This window comes from Protobothrops mucrosquamatus, unplaced genomic scaffold (assembly GCF_001527695.2).
Source record: "Protobothrops mucrosquamatus isolate PMUCROS unplaced genomic scaffold, P.Mucros_1.0 scaffold1238, whole genome shotgun sequence".
Taxonomy (NCBI): Eukaryota; Metazoa; Chordata; class Lepidosauria; order Squamata; family Viperidae; genus Protobothrops; species Protobothrops mucrosquamatus.
In genome coordinates, this window is record NW_015387445.1 from 110,313 (window position 1) to 128,990 (window position 18,678).

The following is an 18,678-nucleotide window of genomic DNA, read 5'->3' on the forward strand; positions in this document are numbered from 1 at the left end:
TCAAACTCTGAAGGACACACAGGGGGAGTCACTATTCCACGTTCAGAGGCCAATGACAATGGTTCTGTTTAAGCAGTCGGTGACTGATGTAAGTCTAGCAGGATATGCTTACATGTAAAATAGTTATATATCGACATGCCAGAAGTTAACTTATGATCATACACCATTCACCTGACTCAGCGTAAGCTGAAATGAGAAAATGCACAGCTGCCTAGCTGAGCACATTAGAGTGTGTACAAGATCCCAGATTCAATCCCTGGCATCTCTAACTGAAAGCATCTCAAACAGTAGGGTTGTGGAAAAAACAACTACTTGAGTCACTGCTGACAATCCTGACTGGAATGATTCAGGACCAGCTCATCTGTAGTATCACATGCAAATGTGAACCACTAAATATTAATCCAACTAGACTCTAGTAAAGTTATAGATCAGGGCCTGAACAGAATATGTGTCCTTCAACACCACTTGCACGATAGCACCTAATGTCTCAGGAATGCTTGGGCTAGAGATGGATGCCAAAACCACCAGCATGTTGCTGCAGTGTACATGTTTTATTGCCTGTGCCCATAGCAGGGTAGTGGTGGTGGGGGTTCATTGGAGGGCACCGGGCACATCATTTGAACCAGAGAGCTCTTACCTGCAGGACAATTGCTGGCACTGAAAAAATCATGGCCTCATTAAACACTGGATTTGTCTCATCTCTCTTTACTGCCGTTTTTTTCTTGCTGATCTTCCTCCCATCTTGCAGCAAATACACTTTGACAAAAGGATCTGAAGGAAGAATAAGGAGATGATCCATATTCCAAAGAAATGGTTTTTGCACCATGCTTATTTTATCTTTGAAACTCTGTCATAGCTTCAGTGGCTGCAATTTCTGCTACTGTGTACCACCTCTGGTTTTTTATTATTATTATTCTGGAGATCAAGGATGAATAGAAAATATGCTGCCACATGACCAAAAAAAAAAAATCACATCATATTCTGATTGTAAAGCATTATAATCAGACTCTTCAGGGTAGAATAGGTTAACTTCTACAAACACACTTGCTGATCAGAACCAGGAGAAATCCAATGAATTAAAATGGGAAATTAACCGATCATTTCCTAATTTCTTCAAAGACAGTAACCTCCTATAGATTTTCAATTTCTGCTAACAGCTATTTAAGTAAGTTGATGTTTAGAGAGACATTCCAAAATATACAATGGCTGTCCTACTATGATCACTTTCTGGAAAAGATCATAGAAACTTGGCAACACATTGCGAGTGTCTCCATCCCTCAACCAATCCCTCTCCATATTTTCTGCCTTGAATCTTATATGATTGGAAAAATCAATTATCTATAATTTAGATTTAGCAAATGTTAAAAGTTAAGGTCACGGAGAGGGGAGATTATTATTATTATTTTATTCTACCTGATGACCGATGTGGGAGGAATGAGATTTTCAGCCACTGTGTTTGTTTCCCTTTGGCCCTACAAACCTGCTTTAGAGAACTGGGGCACAGGGATCACTACACTCCACCCTTTCTACTTTTCAAAGCTTTTACTGAGTGGTTGGAATGAATTTCAGTCTCAGAATCTGGGTAGAAAATGTGGATTATTCACTGCATTTAGAAATAAAGTCATTTGCTACCAGCATACAGAAATCAGAATTCTTCCACTCATCCTAAGGATTTTGTGACATAACAATTTAGTAGAGCTTATCATAGTTTTACACTGATCAATACTTCTATAATATAGAGAATACATTACAGACATTAGTATGTATATCACTTTTTCCTCTCCCTGGATTTGTAGCAGAACTAAATTAATCCTTAAAGAAAATATGATAAAATAGATCGCGGTACATTATTATTCCAACTCTTCTACTCAACTTGCAAGAGAACAAGATTGCACTCTCAACCATTGCTGACCCATTCACTGAATGCTGTGGCATCATGTTTATAATTTATCCAGCACTGGGGAAGGGGGTGGACGAAGGGACAAAAGGGATCCTACTGACCTGCAGTCATTTTTCCATTAGTCCACACAAGATTCTTGGCTTTAACCACAACTACAGTCAATCGCTCTGCTGTGGGTAAATAGCTAAGACACAGCAGGATTTCACCCACCGAATCAGTTGCCTATAAATAAAAAGGATGGGGAACATTCATCATTCAATATTCTACAAGCCTTGCATAGGAACTAATGGCATAATCTATTTTCTTCTCTCCCGAGTGCGAGCAAGGGGAATACATTAGAATGCCACTAGGAAAGGTGCCCTAAAAACTGAAGTTTGGTATTCGGATAACCTAGAGCAGGGGTCCCCATCCTGTGGGCCATGGCCTATTATCGGTTCATGGTCTATTCGTAACCGGACCGTGTGAGTGGCTGGCTGGTGGGTATGCATAGCCCACTCGCACGTCATGGGTGCATGGGGGCTCTTGTGCGAGCGTCACTGGGGCTTGTGGCCTCACTCGCGTGAGTATCACAGAGGCTCGTGGCCTCACTCACGCGAGTGTCACGGGGGCTCATGGCCCCACTTGCACAAGCATTTGGGGCCTCATTTGTGCAAGCCTCATGGGTGCTCTCGACCCCACTTGCGTGAACAATGGATGCTCCTGCATGCGTACACACACACACATGGCTTCCCCTCCCACTAACCCAGTGATGGCGAACCTTTTAGAGACCGAGTGCCCAAACTGCAACCCAAAACCCACTTATGCATCGTCGGGTGTCGGGTGGGTGTGACCCATTGGGTGGGCGTGGCTTCGGTGGTAACGGCAGACTGGGTAGGACTTTTCTTTCCCCACGAGAAGTTGAAATTGATTGATTGAACCTTTTTTTTATTTTGCACATGGCGGCGGAGGCCTAAAGCAAAAAGGTTTTATAAAACCCAGCTGAAGGCCTAGGACTGGGGCGATGGCGCACGTGCCCACAGAGAGGGCTTTGAGTGCCACCTCTGGCACCCGTGCCATAGGTTCGCCACCACTGCACTAAACCATCTCCTCTTTCTCCCCCCCCCTCTGGGCCATCAACCTGGGAAGATTGTGGAGCATTACCAAGAGGCTGAAGAAGCTCCCCTAAATACTTTAGTTTCATTTAGTCCTTAGAAATCTATTTTGCCCAGTCCTCCTGCAACTACAGCCTCAACCAAGGAGGTCACAAGTGAGAAGGATAGCTTTTGTCTGACTAACAGCACGGAGATTTTCCTCCATTGCTCTTGGGACCACTGACTCATTTTAGAGAGCAATAATGACAGAACTGGAGGCTCGGAGATTCTTGCCTGAAGGAAGGCATGGCATATTGAGATACAGCCAAGTTATTTTGGCTCCTGAGATAGGAAAATCTTGCAAGGGCCTTTTCCCTTTCATGACAGTACAATAGTAACAAAACCAGCAAGTGATAGGCCTAACTTTCTGGACTCCAAATCTGTGTGCAGTAATAGGATGAACCTTATTCATGTCCTGCAGATAAAGCCAGGCGTTGAAAGGCCGGACAAAGATACCCAAATCGGACAACTTCAGCTCAGCCACACCAGTACTGATATTTCTCTCATCCTCATCAATGCCAAAAACAGAGAATCTCAAGCTGTTTTCCTCCAACATAGAAGGATCCAAGGGAATGGAAAACTTCTCATCAAAGAAGACGGAGTAAGCACTTCTTTGGATCTGTATAGAGAAAGAGGATGCAGTAGAAGAGGTTTAAAAATATTCAAGTTAAAAAAGCCATCCCTGGCAAGGGAGATGAAGCTGTCACTCTTTTTAAAGAGAAGATTATAGTTTATAGTAGCAATAGCAATAGCGTTTAGACCAGTGGTTCTCAACCTTTTTAATGCCGCGACCCCAACCGGTCGTAAGTTGAGGACTAAACCGGTCGTAAGTCGAGGACTAAACCGGTTGTAAGTCGAGGACTAAACCGGTCGTAAGTTGAGGACTACCCAACCGGTCGTAAGTCAAGGACTTTTCCTGCCCGGGAGCGCCACGCATGCGTGGTTCCGCCCCCTGCGCCGGCCGAGGCGTAGCTGGCAAGCGGCAGAGACGGAGCAGGCCGACCACCAGCTGGCCCAGCCCAAGGGAGGTAAGGCACCCGCCAGAAAAGGGGGAAAAAAATGGCGGACAGCCTTGCTTGGTGACCCCCGTGAAATGGTCGATCGACCCCAAATGGGGTCCCGACCCACAGGTTGAGAACCACTGGTTTAGACTTTTATACCACTTCACAATGCTTTATAGCACTCTCTAAGCAATTTGCAGCGTCAGCCTATGGCCTCCAGCAATCTGGGTCCTCATTTTATCAACCTCAGAAGGATGGAAGGCTGAGTTAACCTTGAGCCGGTGAGATTTGAACTGCCGAATTACAGCCAGCTGGCAGTCAGCAGAAGTAGCCTGCAGTACTGCATTCGAACCACTGAGTCACCACGAATATTATTAGTAGCCACTTAATAGATCAGAAAACCTAAATAAATTTGAGCTACCCAAAACCATAACTGACAATATGTAAAGGATGTTTTCTCTTATTTTGCTTCTTCTTCCCTGACCTGAAGAATCCCCCAAAGAGACCTTTAATAACAAAAGTCACAAATGGCACTGGCAGAAATCTATAGAGACACGAGAGATTAGCCATTATTTTGCAGGGACTGTTCCTTATCCCAACGAAGAGCAATGATACAATTATTAAAACAAGTCAACAAATCTGAACAGTGTAAGGATCCCCTGATTCTAAATTGCAAGTTTTCCACAGTGCACTGCAAATTGCTCTATAGCAGAGGTCCCTATTTTGGGCACCAGGGACCGGTTCCTTGGAGAAAGGTTTTTCGGTGGACTGGAGGGGGTCTGGTTTTGGGTGCTGCCTGCATCCCGCAGATGGGGCTTTGCTTGTTTGTGCGGACTGGTTGCTGGCATGCTGTGACCCGGTACTGGTCCACAGACTAGGGGTTGGAGACCCTGCTCTATAGGACAGTTAAATCCTGATCTAATGAGAAACATGCTATTGCAGAATGAGGGGAGAGAGGGAAATCACAGTCCATTTTGCAGCAACAGCAAATTTCGACTGCTCTTCAAATACAGCACGGCCTGCGAAAAGTCCCAAGGAGTGCTTAAAGAGAAAACAAGGCAGAAGACACTGAATCAGGACTCCTGAAGTGGGGTAAAACGAAAGATCTATACACAGCTACATATAACATATGTAGCAATGTGAATGCTACAGAGATCGCAGTTGCTAGAGGCCAGCAAAAGACAGAAACCTCAGCTCTCAGAAATGCTAAGGTCCTGGATTGGAAAAGGTTCAGTGGGGATTTACTGTTGCAAGGCTTTCAAACGGCTTGAGGCCAGGTTATTTGAAGGACCATCTTTTCCCAATTATATCTATTCAACCACCAGATCAGGGAGGCAGGGTAAGGCGGTCCATCCAGTGTAACGTAGAAAAAGGGTCTTCCCCATGGTGGCTCACCCCAGGGGACATCATCCCTGCAAAGATAAGATTGGCCCCCACCTTGAAACTCCTTTGAAAAGCTCTGAAGACATGGGTTTGCCGACAGACCTGGGACCCCAGGGTGATATGGAGCCCAACAAATGGTTTGATTGTTGTCACTTGGAGGATGGAGGTTAATAATGATGATGATGATGATGATACACAATCTTGCTAGCACATGTCAAAGCCTAATACTCCGATTCTCCTAAAGATGGCCATTGTGTTCTTCCTTGTTCCTATTTTGCCCCTGTAATTATCCAGAGAAGCTGAAAGCTTGGCTAAGATGAAGAGGTGAGTTTTGTGACCTGAACCACATTTCCTTAGTCTGTTCTATCTACCACATCACAATGGCTCTTATTGTGTTTTGTCTATTCAGATTGCAGTATTTGGATGATATTGTTGGCTCTACTTTACATGTTACCCCGCATTATAGGATGAACCTCAGAATTTAAGCAAGAAAAGACCTTCAGTCATTTTCCTCTGGGGTCTATGTCTCTGTTTCCATCTGCTGGAAACCCTACTTAGGTATTGTGATCCATGCTAATTACTTTTGTAACTGCTTGCTGCTTCTCTGACATCTGGCCCCATACTGACAGATCTTGGTTTATAGCCGCTACCTGTTGCCAGCACCACCCCTTTCTATTAATCCAGAAGCATTTTCCAGTCCTGGGTCAGAGGGTTAGAGAAAATTCCCTACTTTTGGCTTAGGCATTGTGCATAATCCACAGCACTGACTCCTGTCTATGTTTCCTCTGTAAATAATGTGCTGTGTACTTTTTGCCAGTTATAGCATTTTCCTTACACTCCCTTTCCAAACTGTTTGCCTTAAATCAGTCATGATTCCGTTATTTAAGCAGTAATAGCTCCCCAAATTAAAAATTTTATATCAGTGAGTGGCTAGAGGACGCACAGCCCAACATTATCTTCAGGGAAATACTACACAAAAGGTCATTAAAGCTGTCATAATGCAGTCAACAGTCTGGAGCAGTTCATAAGATTAATTTCCTTCAAGGATAGCCCCCTAGGATCTCTCCTGATATAACCTGGAAGAGCCTATGTAGATATGACACTTGTCATACAGCCTGGCTTTGCACAATTTAAAAATAGCAAGAAGAAATTGTTGTGTACACATGCACAGGTGTGATCGGTATCAGGGTTCTAAGTAATTGAGGGTCTGTTACCTAAAAATGGAGCTCTTCCCTTCCCTCTTGACAACCCTGCTAAGTAGACCAGATCAGGTAAACAACTGAATGGTGGTGAATGCTCCAACACTGGAAGTTTTTAAGAAGAGACTGGACAGCTGTTTGTCTGAAATGGTATAGGGTTTCCTGCCTGGGCAGGGGGTTGGACTCGATGACCTCCAAGGTCCCTTCCAACTTTTTTATTATTATTATTATTATTATTATTATTATTATTATTATTATTATTATTATTATTATTATTATTATTATTATTATTATTATTATTATTATTATTATTATCTTTGCAGGAAAGTTAAATCAGGTTAAAGCTGAGTATAGCCTGCCTATGCCATACCTCCTCCTCCTCCTCCATCTTACAGTTCACTGAATTAGGGAGGTACGTTTGTCTCAGCCACTTTGAAATGTTCACAGTTCTAGATTTCAAAAATGCTTGAGTCTCTTTTGAAATAGAAACATATAGAAAACTCACAGCAGAAAAAGACCTAGTGGTCCATCAAGTCTGCCGTTTGAGGATTTTGATTCACTGTCGCTGCAGGAAATTGGTTCCAAGCTTCCAATATTCTTTCTGTGAAGTAATATTTTCTAACATTACTTTTGAACATCCCTCCTGTCAGTTTGAACCATGTTGGTGCAGTGGTCAGAATGCAGTATTGCAGGCTAATTCTGCTGACTGCCGGCTGACTGCAGTTCGATCCTGACTGGCTCAAGGTTGACTCAGTCTTCCATCCTTCTGAGGTTGGTAAAATGAGGACCCTGATTATTAGGGCAATATGCTGAGTCTGTAAACAGCTTAGAGAGGGCTATAAAGCACTGTGAAACGGTATATAAGTCTAAGTGCTATTGTTATTGTGGTCATGTCCCCATTTTCTTGATTTTTGCTTAATATTGAAAATAGTTCCTTCGAGAATCTTATATTCACACTCTTAATATTTAAGGTTTCAGTCATGTTCCCCCTTTCCCTTCAAAGTCCTCCAAGCTATACATGTTCGGTTCCTTCAATCTTTCCTGATACGTTTTGTCTCTCAGAACTTGCACCATTTTTGTTGCCCGTCTTTGGACTCGCTCAATCTTAACAATCTTATTTTTTAGGGATGACCCATAGAATAGAACAGAACAGAACAGAACAGAACAGAAGCTGGAAGGAACCTTGTAGGTTTTCTAGTCCAGCCCCCTGCTCAAGCAGGAGAACCTAATCTCTCCAGGTATCTTTTTTTTTTTTACACAAGGAAAAAGGACCAGTGATGAGTAGTTCCTCTCTGCATTATTTCCCCAAATTAAATCATCTTCAATCTTTGTATTAACTACAGAGGAGGAAAATGTCAGGCATAATACAACAGGGACATATTAAATATAAATGAGCAAGTGCAGTCATTGGTATTTCGCTAGCCCCAGAGGGCCCCGCTGCTGTTTCTCAAAAAAAGTCAGGGCATATTGCAGAGGTATCCTTCTTATTTAGCTTCTCCTACTCTAAGGAAAAGGGCCTGTATACACGGATGGGGAACTTTCTGCTACATTCCTGGATCCTAGCTCAGGAACTGCCTGGAATAGCAATTAATGCTTGACTGTGGAGACCCAGGTTCAACACCCTGTGTCAGCATGAAATCCACTAGGTGTTATCTGCCCTTGTAGGGAACATGGGCTGAATAAAAGATGGAGAGTCCTGAATGGAATTAGAGCTACTTGGGAGAAAAGATGGGACTAAATGTTACAAATAGAACACAATAAATTTCAACAAAATCAGAACCACCTATTATTAGAAACTGTAAGCACCTCTTAGACAAAGAGGCAGCTCTCTTTTACTCTCATCTGAAAGATAGGAAGACTTCATTTCTATTTATTTGCTGCAATTAACATCAGTCACAACACTCTAAGTAAGGGAATTTAGATTAAAATGAGGTGCTTCTTTTGGCCTGTGCCTGAAACCGCATGGGCAAAATGAACCTTCCTCCTGCTCCCCTGGCTGGTCCTCTCCCTCCCCAGGCCTGGGTGTGTGGGAGGTTTCTCAGCAGAACGATTAAGTCTGCAGTGTTCGGCTGAGGAGGTAGATCTTTTTATCTTTGTAAGAAAGTACAGTAAACAAGGTCCATTCACAAGATGACTTCCTGCCCCACAAATCCTTTCACCATCTCCTTCAGCAGCTGCAATTAACTCTCTCTCTCTCTCTCTCTCTCTCTCTCTCTCTCTCTCTCTCTCTCTCTCTCCCATACACCACCCTGTAGAATAGATCTTTGCCACTGAGTTTGTTAATAACCCTCAAACTCCTTGCATCTGCCTCTCCTATATGATGCTCAAATGGAGCATTTGTCTATTGAAGACTCTAGGGCCCAGTGTACTGTGTGATACAAGATTACACTGCTTCCCTTCTGTTTCCTCTAGTGTCTCCAGCTGCTTGACAATAGCTTGGTGCTTAGAAAATACAGAATTAGCCCACGGAACCCAGCGAATGTTTACTGTGAAGCAAAGATTAAATGGGCATAATTTCTCAATAGCATGTGATGAGAATGGTAATAATCTCTCTACCTGCCTATTCATTCTATCCACTGTCACACTTGGATTCCTAGACATTCCACAATAAATTCAGTGATTTACACACATTCATATTAGAAAACTTCTATTGTGCATTACAGGGAAGAACTATTGCCATATGGAGTTTTAGCCAAGAATTTCCTGGTTCAGTGGGAATACTGTGGCCCATTTGTCAAAAATGCAGTTCAGGAATAGGGTGATTTGTGGTCTGCAAAATATGATCCTTGGGGAAACATGGGACTCTATGCCAATCTACTGTAAGTAGATTAAATAAGACACAATGCAAGTGAATGTTTCAATTTATCAGATAATCTGAGGATTTCCCCACTGAAGTGACTAAATTCTTTCAAAACGTTATTCATTTCTGGACTCTCAAACACACATCCTTCATTCAGGAACTTTAAACTTTTTGTTTCCCCAGCAACCAAGGTATGTGTAAACTGTCAAAGGATTGCATTATATAACCCAGCAGGAACTGACTCTTTTCTCTCTGGATCAATGGGAGCATTTCTCAGCTGTGGTGAAACATAAATGTGCTAAAAATCAAATGGCTTCTATCTCCTCTGAAGTCCTTGACAGATTCCCCAAATTTCATGTCTTCTGGAAGCTGTCAAAGAGAGCCGCACTGCAGCAGGGGCCTTGGATGCACAACCAGAAGTATGCAAAGTGACAGAACCAATGTGGTGTGGAATTAAGATATGCAGGGTGCCAGGAAATGTGATGGCACACAGATACCAAGGCATTCAATTAGATCTCACCCTTGTGGTACTGCACAATGCTTTTTCCTGAGTGTATCACAATAATTAATCCAGATGGAATCAAACCATCTGTAATAACCACTCTAGCTCTTAAAACCTTCTGATTTGATATTTTACCATAATGTAGACAGGAACAAACAAAGAGACTGGACCAGGAACTGTAGCAATAGCACTAGCACTTAGACTTATATACCGCTTCACAGTGCTTTACAGTTCTATCTAAGCAGTTTACAGAGTCAGCATATTTTCCCCAACAATCTGGGTCCTCATTTTACTGACCTCGGAAGGATGATAGGCTGTGTCAACCTTAAGCTGGATCAGGATCGAACTCCTGGCTTTGGGCAGAATTAGCCTGCAATACTGCATTCTAACCACTGTGCCACCAGGGCTCTGTAACATGGTTATTCATAGCACAGTTTCACAGAGGAACCTTCAAAGTCTAACTTTAGTAAGTTGTCTACCAAAATCCCATCAAAGAGAGTAAAGCACTTTGCCCTTTTATTCAGAAATTAACCCCACTACATTCAGTTTAACTTTATCTCAGGTAGAGTACACTAGAATAACCTTTTATCATTAAAAAAAAATACTCTTGGAAAGTAGCTGACGAAGCACTGTGCCTATGGGAAGAAGAAGAAGAAGAAGAGGGAACAGCCTCATAGGTCAACAACTGAATATTCTGGAATTCAAGGGTAGCAGAAGGTGTCTTTCTTTCAATACAAACACAAAATGCCTCCGCACCCATACTGCTGTGGGTCTTATTTATAGCTTAGGAAGCTGACCCTATAACACTTGGATCAGTTCTCTCTCTAAATGAAAAGACGCAAGGGCAGTCATTAGCATTTCTACTGCAAGTGTGGGGTATGGGAATTCCCACCTTATCATGCCTTCAAGCTCCTGGGGTTTCCCTCCTCCGGTCAGAAATGCAGACAACAGTTACAGCCTCACTTCTACCCTACCTTCAGAGTGAAGGTTAGCTTTGCCACACATCCCACACTAATTGTTTTCCTTCCTGTAAAGGGAAATTCAACTAAGAGAAAGCAGGGGTGGTTCCGAATGGAGCATCCCGCTCCTGGCCAGATGGATGAACCCTCTTCTCTCTTAGTTTTCAACCAAAGATCCAAGGAGCAGCCCCCCCCCAACTATTCATACTGCTGTATAAAAGTACAGAAAATTGTAAGAGGGGCCTAGCCAGCAGATGAGTAGAAGAGGCCAAAGTCTAAACTGGAGACCTAAAAAGTATATTTGCACTTCCTAGTGATAAACTTCATCCTCTTCTGCAGGTCGCCATTAAATAAGGACACAGACTTGCTGAAGAGATGTGCAGTAAAGTGGAGTGATGTTACAGAGATGGGACCAATATGCCAGTAGGTCAGGTCAGGTGTTTTTTTTCTCCTGGCTTGGGGAATTTAACTTTCTTGAGTGTCCTCAATTCAGAAAGGTGGAATACAAACCAAAATGTCAATGACAGCAAAGAGAGTCTGCAGCCACAATTGCAATTTAGTTTGCCAATTTGGATTAACTTGGCTACCTTAGCAAGCACCAATACAAGTATAAGACTTTGCTATGTTGAATTAATACTGACATGGAAAGACAGAGTAGAATTCATGAAGCACAAAAGTGGCCAAGAACCGATAAACATTTTTAATTGGTTTACAAGACCAGAAGTATAATGACTCAACTAGAAATGTAGACAGACAAGCAAAGTGAATTCCAAAGTTAGACTGTTATTATCTGAGGATGTGTTCTTTATCAGAGAGGCTGCCATAGCATACTATAAATAGGATGTGCTTAGGACCTTTACCAATAATGAAGAGGTGTAATGTTTGCATAATATTGGATTGTCTTTAGTTGGGGAATGATCTACAAATGTGCCTTATTTTCTTAAAAGTCCAGTGTTTTAAATAATAGCAGCTAATGAGTCTTTATTAGTAGTCAGAGGAGACTGAGGAGACAGTAAGTAATGGCAGTGAATTATGAACACAGGAATAGGTTAGTGTAGAACATAAATATAGAAACTTTTCTGGTAACTAAAGCAACTATGACTTATTTATCAAATCACTTTGTATTTTATGGGCTTTCGGAACCTTCAATCCCATTATTTAGTAAAGAACTTATTTTTTGGGGGGGGAACCCTCCTTCACAAAGCCAATTTCCAGGAGGAACTGTACTTATATATGAATTGTACACACATGAGAAATAGGAAGCTTGCCAAATACCCAAATTACTGCTGCTACCGTAGAATCTTTTCTATTGGATGGGCTAAAAATGCTGGGAACTCTGATTTAACATTGTTCCAGGGGCAAAAAGGTTCCCTATCTCCTATCCTTTTTTGCAGTAAGTTATATTGTCTTGGGTGATTAGCAAAAATTAGTATCAGCACCAATCTAGTTTCCATGTTTGTTGATGATATAATAAAAAGCTCCCTTGAAAAGATCTCAAGACTTCCCCACTAATCAGTTAGAACTGGAGAAGCTTCTTGAACGAGAAACAAAATGTTATCAAAGAAATAAAAAAACCAGAAAGTCCAGCTGCCTTTTGGAAAAAGCACCTTTGGGACACCATGACCTGGATGGTTGAGAATATCCATAGATGTCTAAAACCTTGTTTTTCAAACTTGGTAACTGTTATGTCCTGGGCCTGTGATTGACAGAGCAGGTGCAGGAAGCTGCAGAGAGACCCGGGCAGACCACGTGGTCTGCCCGGGCCAGACAGGCTGTCTTCAGCCTATTGCGCACGTGCAAAGCGGGAAAATACATTGCATTTATTGGCTGACGCTGTCCCTGCAAAAGGGTATAAAAGAGATCTGCGCCATCTTGTGTGTTGTTCTGTTGAGGTTCTGTTGAAGCTTTAATAAAGTAACAACTGTTATTACTCCTGCCTCGTCTCAATGCCTTACCAACACACAGAACAGAACAGTAACTTTAACATGTATGGACTTCAACTCCCAGAATTCCCTAGTACTAAACCATTCCAATCTGAACCCAGATGGTGTGTGCACCAATCAGTTTAAAATATGTTCTTTAACGTTGGAAATTGCTCACTATAAAATGAGCAGCATTGGAAACTTGGGAGTAAGGAAATAGTGAGGAAAAAGTGGGGGCGGGGCAAAGATGGACTAAATTTTTGCTTTTTTAATAAATCAAAATGGATATTGTGTAAGGGGAAATTTTAAAGCTGAAATTTTAAATTTCAATTTAGTTGCAATTGTGTAAGATGCAAATAACTGGGATTATAGAATGGTCTGCAGAACTGACTTTGTAAATCTCATCAAAGCAAAGCATCTGCTATAGCACATACTAATGATTGAAAAGACTTAGTCATCAGAGACTGTTAAGTCTCTTTTCTTACCCTAAAGGGCCTTCTCTTCTGCTGAATACTTTTAACAAGATTTTATGTCCACTTGTTCAACTGAACATGACATGAATGTGCAGAAAATGAGATTTGTTTTGAGAACAGCAAGTTTCTATGGCAAAATCAGACTTTTTCAGGTAGCTTTCAGGAACGTCTGGCTTCTTGCTCAATGAACTGATACCAGCATTTTCCTGTGCCTGTTTAGTTTAGTTTAGGTTATGTCTTACTGTGTTCAATGACACCCGCTCCCTAGTTAAGCCTGAATTTTTCTTCAATTCAAAGAGTTATTTTCAGTTGTTTACCCATTCATCTGGAACTAAGTTTATTTGTTTGTTGCAAAGGCCAAATAAAACAATAAAATATCAGGGTCACCGCCTGCAACTAGAAGCAAATGGGAAATAACGTTTTGCAATACAGTATATTGATCAAAATCTGGATTTTTCTGTATCTAAACTAACTCGCCCCATTTCCTGCTGGCCAAAAGGCATCTGCCTGGTCATGTTCTGGTCTAAGATGACATTCAGCTAATCTAACACTGTTACATGTATTCCTATGTTCTTATATCAAATTCATGAAAAGGGTAAAAGTGTAAAATAATCAGAACCACAACATAGCCTATATTATTATGTCTTTAACAGCCAACCCATTGCAGAAATGATATTATGAAAAAGAATTTTTACAACACGGTGGCACCACTAGCTACTAAGTGCTGCAGATCAGCACTGATTCATAAGAGCTGGCTCAGATGTTGTCAACCCTACTATTTGCTTCTTCTTACATTGGAGTTTTGGTTTTTAACTTTGGAACTCTCTGCTATTTGGACATAAATAGCCTCTCAGCAGTGGCAATCTAACTAGATAAATTATTTAAGAAGCTGGTTCCCAAATGTACCCTCCCCGGTGCGCTCTGTATTCCTGTCATGCCAACATCACTTTGATAAGATTGAGCATGAATGTGGGCCACGATGAAGCTATCGCACATGCAGCGGTGTGGGCATTGGTTTCCACCCTGAACCCTCTAATATTAAGTCCGAGTCTTGAGAATAGCCAAATATTTTTCCTGCAGGCATTCGGGCCAAATGCACAAGTGTCTCTTCAGACTCAAGGTGAAGAATACCTGAGTTACGGGTAAAGTCTGGGTGAAAAATACTACAGGTCCTAATCTCAGAAAGTTAAAGACTGATGCCCTAGAAACATTTTTCTTACAGTGTCCTCAATCAGTCAGCCACACTGCTAGTGAAGCAGACATGTAACGACAGCAATGCAGCCTAGAGAAGGTGAGGCAGCAGGAGAAAAAAGCCACTGCAAAGGTGTTTGTTTAAAGGAATCTCATTATTCAGCTGAGGACAAAGAGAAGGCTTAGATTCACAATCAATATGTGTCATTATCCTGCCGCTCAGAAGAAAACCCTTTCCTGAAGAATCAATTAAGATAGGGATAGAAGAAATAGAACATATAAAAAGCCGATGTTTCATTTCCCAATGTTGTTGAGGAGTCCACCTATCAATTTTCTAATTTTCATGGGAACAATCTGCATATTACAATGAAATCTAACATGGCTTTTAAGAGACAGGCATGTGCATCTCGTAGCTCCATGTAGATAAAGGCCAAGGGTAATTCCTGATTCAGAAAAATCTACATCACTCTGCTAAGTCATAAATTAGTGCTTATGCATTACAGTGGCTATACATATGGGAACCTGCTTCACATATTTATTTAGCTTAACATGGTAAAAGCTATCATAAATGATTAACTGATTATCTGTCATTTGGTGTATTCACTTAACACATTTGCTAGGATAAGAGCTGTGGTGGTGCAGTTGTTAGAATGCAGTACTGCAGGCTACTTACTCCTGGCTGCCAGCAGTTCGGTAGTTCAATTCTCAGCGGCTCAAAGTTGACTCAGCCTTCCATCCTTCAGAAGTCGGTAAAATGAGGACCCAGATTGTTGGGGGCAATATGCTTGTTAACTTCTTAGAAAGGGCTGTAAAGCACTGTGAAGCGGTGTATAGGTCTAAGTGCTACTGCTACTGCTATTTATTACTGCTTGTCATAAATTAATCCAAAACCCCCATCTGGTTTCTTCCTGATAATGGCTTTTTTTAAAGTTTTGCATGCAGTCTGCCAGGGACTTCCACTCAGTGAAAGAATGAAGAGAAACACAGAAGCCATGGTTTCATTTAGGCTTGTTAGCAACAATGTAGTGGTAGCCAGAAAAAGTCAATACTGTAGTTAATCAATGAGCTGCACCAAATAGTGGGGTGCACTTTCAGCCATTGGTAAACCATGGTAAATGAAATAAAATGAAGTAAATGAGATCTGTAACCAAGGATTTATAAGTGGCTGTAGGGTTCCTACCATGCTGGCCCAGAGAATACCTGAATGCTGGAGAACATTAGATTTTTTTAAATGAAGCTCTGAATATCATAGCCCCCCCCCTACATATAATTACTTGGAACAATATGCATGTACCCCAAGTCAGCCAGGAAAAGGAAAGTGGTGAGATCCATTTCTACTGTCAATCTGAGTTTCTTGACATTTATATTTGGGGAAACTCTATTTAGTCTATGTTTTGGAACTACTGAAGCATCTACTTTGTAAGTCACAATATCATTTCTTATGCCTCAACAGACCTGGTTGAAAATTGTTACAATAATTCAGTTTTAACATGAATTTTGAAGTAGAAATGTGAAAAGACTAAAGAATTCTAATCTAGAATGTTACAAAAGTCTGATGTATTCTTGGTCAAACTTGTTCCACCTGATTGTTTTTACATTTACAAAATTATTACCTAAAAAAACAGCATTATCAACTTACTACCTAGCTCCAAATAAACACAAAAGGCTGTATTTTTTATTTACTTCTAAGCAGATTCTGACAAAATTGGCAGGCAAAATAGAATGGAAAGGAACTTGCCAAATTTAATCAAATCAGTTCAGGGCTTTAAAAGCAATGGTCCTTTAAACTCTGGATTAGAAAAGACTGTAGACGAAAACAGAATAAAACACTCTTATTAAGTGAAGCACTATGTTAAATGAGATATATCAGGCAAAAAATAAACCCTGTTTAATGCAGCAAGCTAAACACTAACAGCCAGCCTAGTATAGGAAGAAGTGCTAGAGTTTGCCAACCAAAACAAAAAGAACCCTTTGGCCAAAATCCTATTAAAAACAGTCTTGTCCTATCTTGTGACAATATTGAGAGTTGGGTGGGCTGGTTTTGATCACCTGATTATTAAATGGACTCATATTTGAAGACCCAAAATTCAATCACTGAAATTTAATCACTTCTTTAGGTTCAAAACCAAATGCTGATTGCACAGAATGATGAAATGGTAGGTAGACAACAAGGAATGTAAAAAGGTCTCTGATTATCAGTTGTTTCAATCATATGCTGAGGCCTGGCAATCACAGCTTCTAATGGAAACTCCCCAGATATCTTATCCCTGCAGGGAATTCTGGTATTGTTCTGGATCACATTGCAGTCTCCTCTAAAAAGCACAGTGACTATGAAGTAAACAGTTACAGTATTAACATGAAAAGAACAATCAATGCCAGGCATGGCAGAATAGATAAAAAAAGGCTGCAGTAACTTTTGCAGATTAATATAAGCCACCTGGAGAGGACATTTTCCATTTACTGTATTCCTTCATGTTCTTGAAAAGCATTTTTTGTTCATAGCCCCATTCTTGTGCCCTAAAGCAGCGGATCCCTAAGTGGGACCAGAACTTTGTGGGGATCTAGATCACGGGTGTCAAATTCGCCACATCACGTAACGTGTCACAACGTATCGCGACTCTTTTTGCACTGCCGTCAATGGGGTGGGCAGAGCTTTGGTGTGATGAAACCGGCCCGTGGGCCGGCAGTTTGACACCCCTGATCTAGATCCAAACGAAGATCAAAGTGGAATGATTCCATTTTATACCAGACATCCCCAAATTATTCCTCTTTGCCTCTGGTTTCAAGGATTGCTTGAATGTAATGTATCTCTCTAACATCTGAATGTCACTGAAACCAACAGGTTGGATCAATACCCAAGAGAATGGATTCTGCCAAGGAACTGGGTAAAAGAAAAATTGGCCAGCTGAACTTCAGATCATTTTATCTGCTGTATCAGTTGATGACTCTGAGACACTCTACAACTAGCAGTACCAGCCTAGTTAGCAAATGTAGCATGTTATATGGCTTTTATAATCTCTTGAACTATGACAATACATGAAAAAAAATAAATCATTGGTTCTCTCTCTCTCTCTCTCTCTCTCTCTCTCTCTCTCTCTCTCTCTCTCTCTCTCTGTGTGTGTGTGTGTGTGTGTGTGTGTGTGAAGGGGCCGTAACTTTTAGTTCTTTTAATAATTTTGGGAAAATTAGTTCATGGGGAAAAACTTGATCTTTCCAAGTAAAAAACTGAGAATTCAATGAAACTGCATCGGCCAAGTGTTGTGAGAAAACCATGAACGTATTTGCTTAATATTATCTGTTTTATTTAGGAATGAAACTCCTCAGTGAACATGTATAATCCTCATTTTCCTGTCTGTTTCAATGCATTTGTAGTCTATGATTCTATACGCCACCATAGAGCTTTGAAGCAGTTACGGGGAGCCAATATTAAAAACTAACTTTAATATGGGATAGCAAAATAATCATAGCTCATTATACCAGTTATAATTATATATTAATTTTAAAAAAAAAACAAATTATGCAAAGCATTTACAATCAAAAAAACAAACAAAAGTTTATTGAATAAAGTAACATCAAATTAATCAAAATCAAGCCTGAGCCATTTGAACTTGCACTGACCACATGTAACGTGGAGTGACTCCTTTAGAAATCATTTTCCATAGGTGGAAAAACAGCAGAAAAGGACTTGGTCCTCTACAAAAGTGCTCTGGCAACTCCTGGAATTCCCAAGTAGTTTAACTTTCATTATGTTGTAATCCCAATGCAGTTGGGGAGAGTCAGATTGAGAAAAGGCTATGCAACCATTCACATCTGAGCCTTTGGCTACAACACATTTGATTCTGTTTCAGATTAGTAAACAGATAAGATTTACTGCCAACAGTGAAGACATTCTGATGCTACTAAAACAGGAGACCAAATTTGGGATTACAGGTGGTCGTCATTTAACAATCCTAATTGGGATCGGAATTTCCATCACTAAGCAATGCAGTCATTAGGCTGCAACATTTACTGATGGCACTTTCAGTAGTCCTGGCTGTGGTAGTTATCATAGGACATATCATTGTTAGGTGAGAATGAGACCTCACACTTGAACAACTTGCCTCCAGAAGTTGTGATTGCCCCAACACTGGAAGTTTTTAAGAAGGGATTGGACAACCATTTGTCTGAAATGGTATAGGGTTTCCTGCTTAAGCAGGGAGTTTATTTATTTATTTATTT

At 41.0% G+C, this 18,678-nt stretch overlaps 1 protein-coding gene across 1 annotated transcript in view; it reads right to left on the minus strand.

The window, feature by feature from the left end:
• SYT12 (synaptotagmin 12) overlaps positions 1-18,678 on the minus strand; it is a 29,018-nt gene that overhangs the window by 3,044 nt on the left and 7,296 nt on the right. The window contains exons 4-6 of the mRNA XM_015821056.1: positions 3,434-3,649; positions 2,002-2,122; positions 638-771 (exon numbers count right to left, since the gene is read on the minus strand). Of these exons, the coding sequence (XP_015676542.1) occupies positions 638-771; positions 2,002-2,122; positions 3,434-3,649 (471 nt within the window). The remainder of the gene's footprint in view (positions 1-637; positions 772-2,001; positions 2,123-3,433; positions 3,650-18,678) is intronic.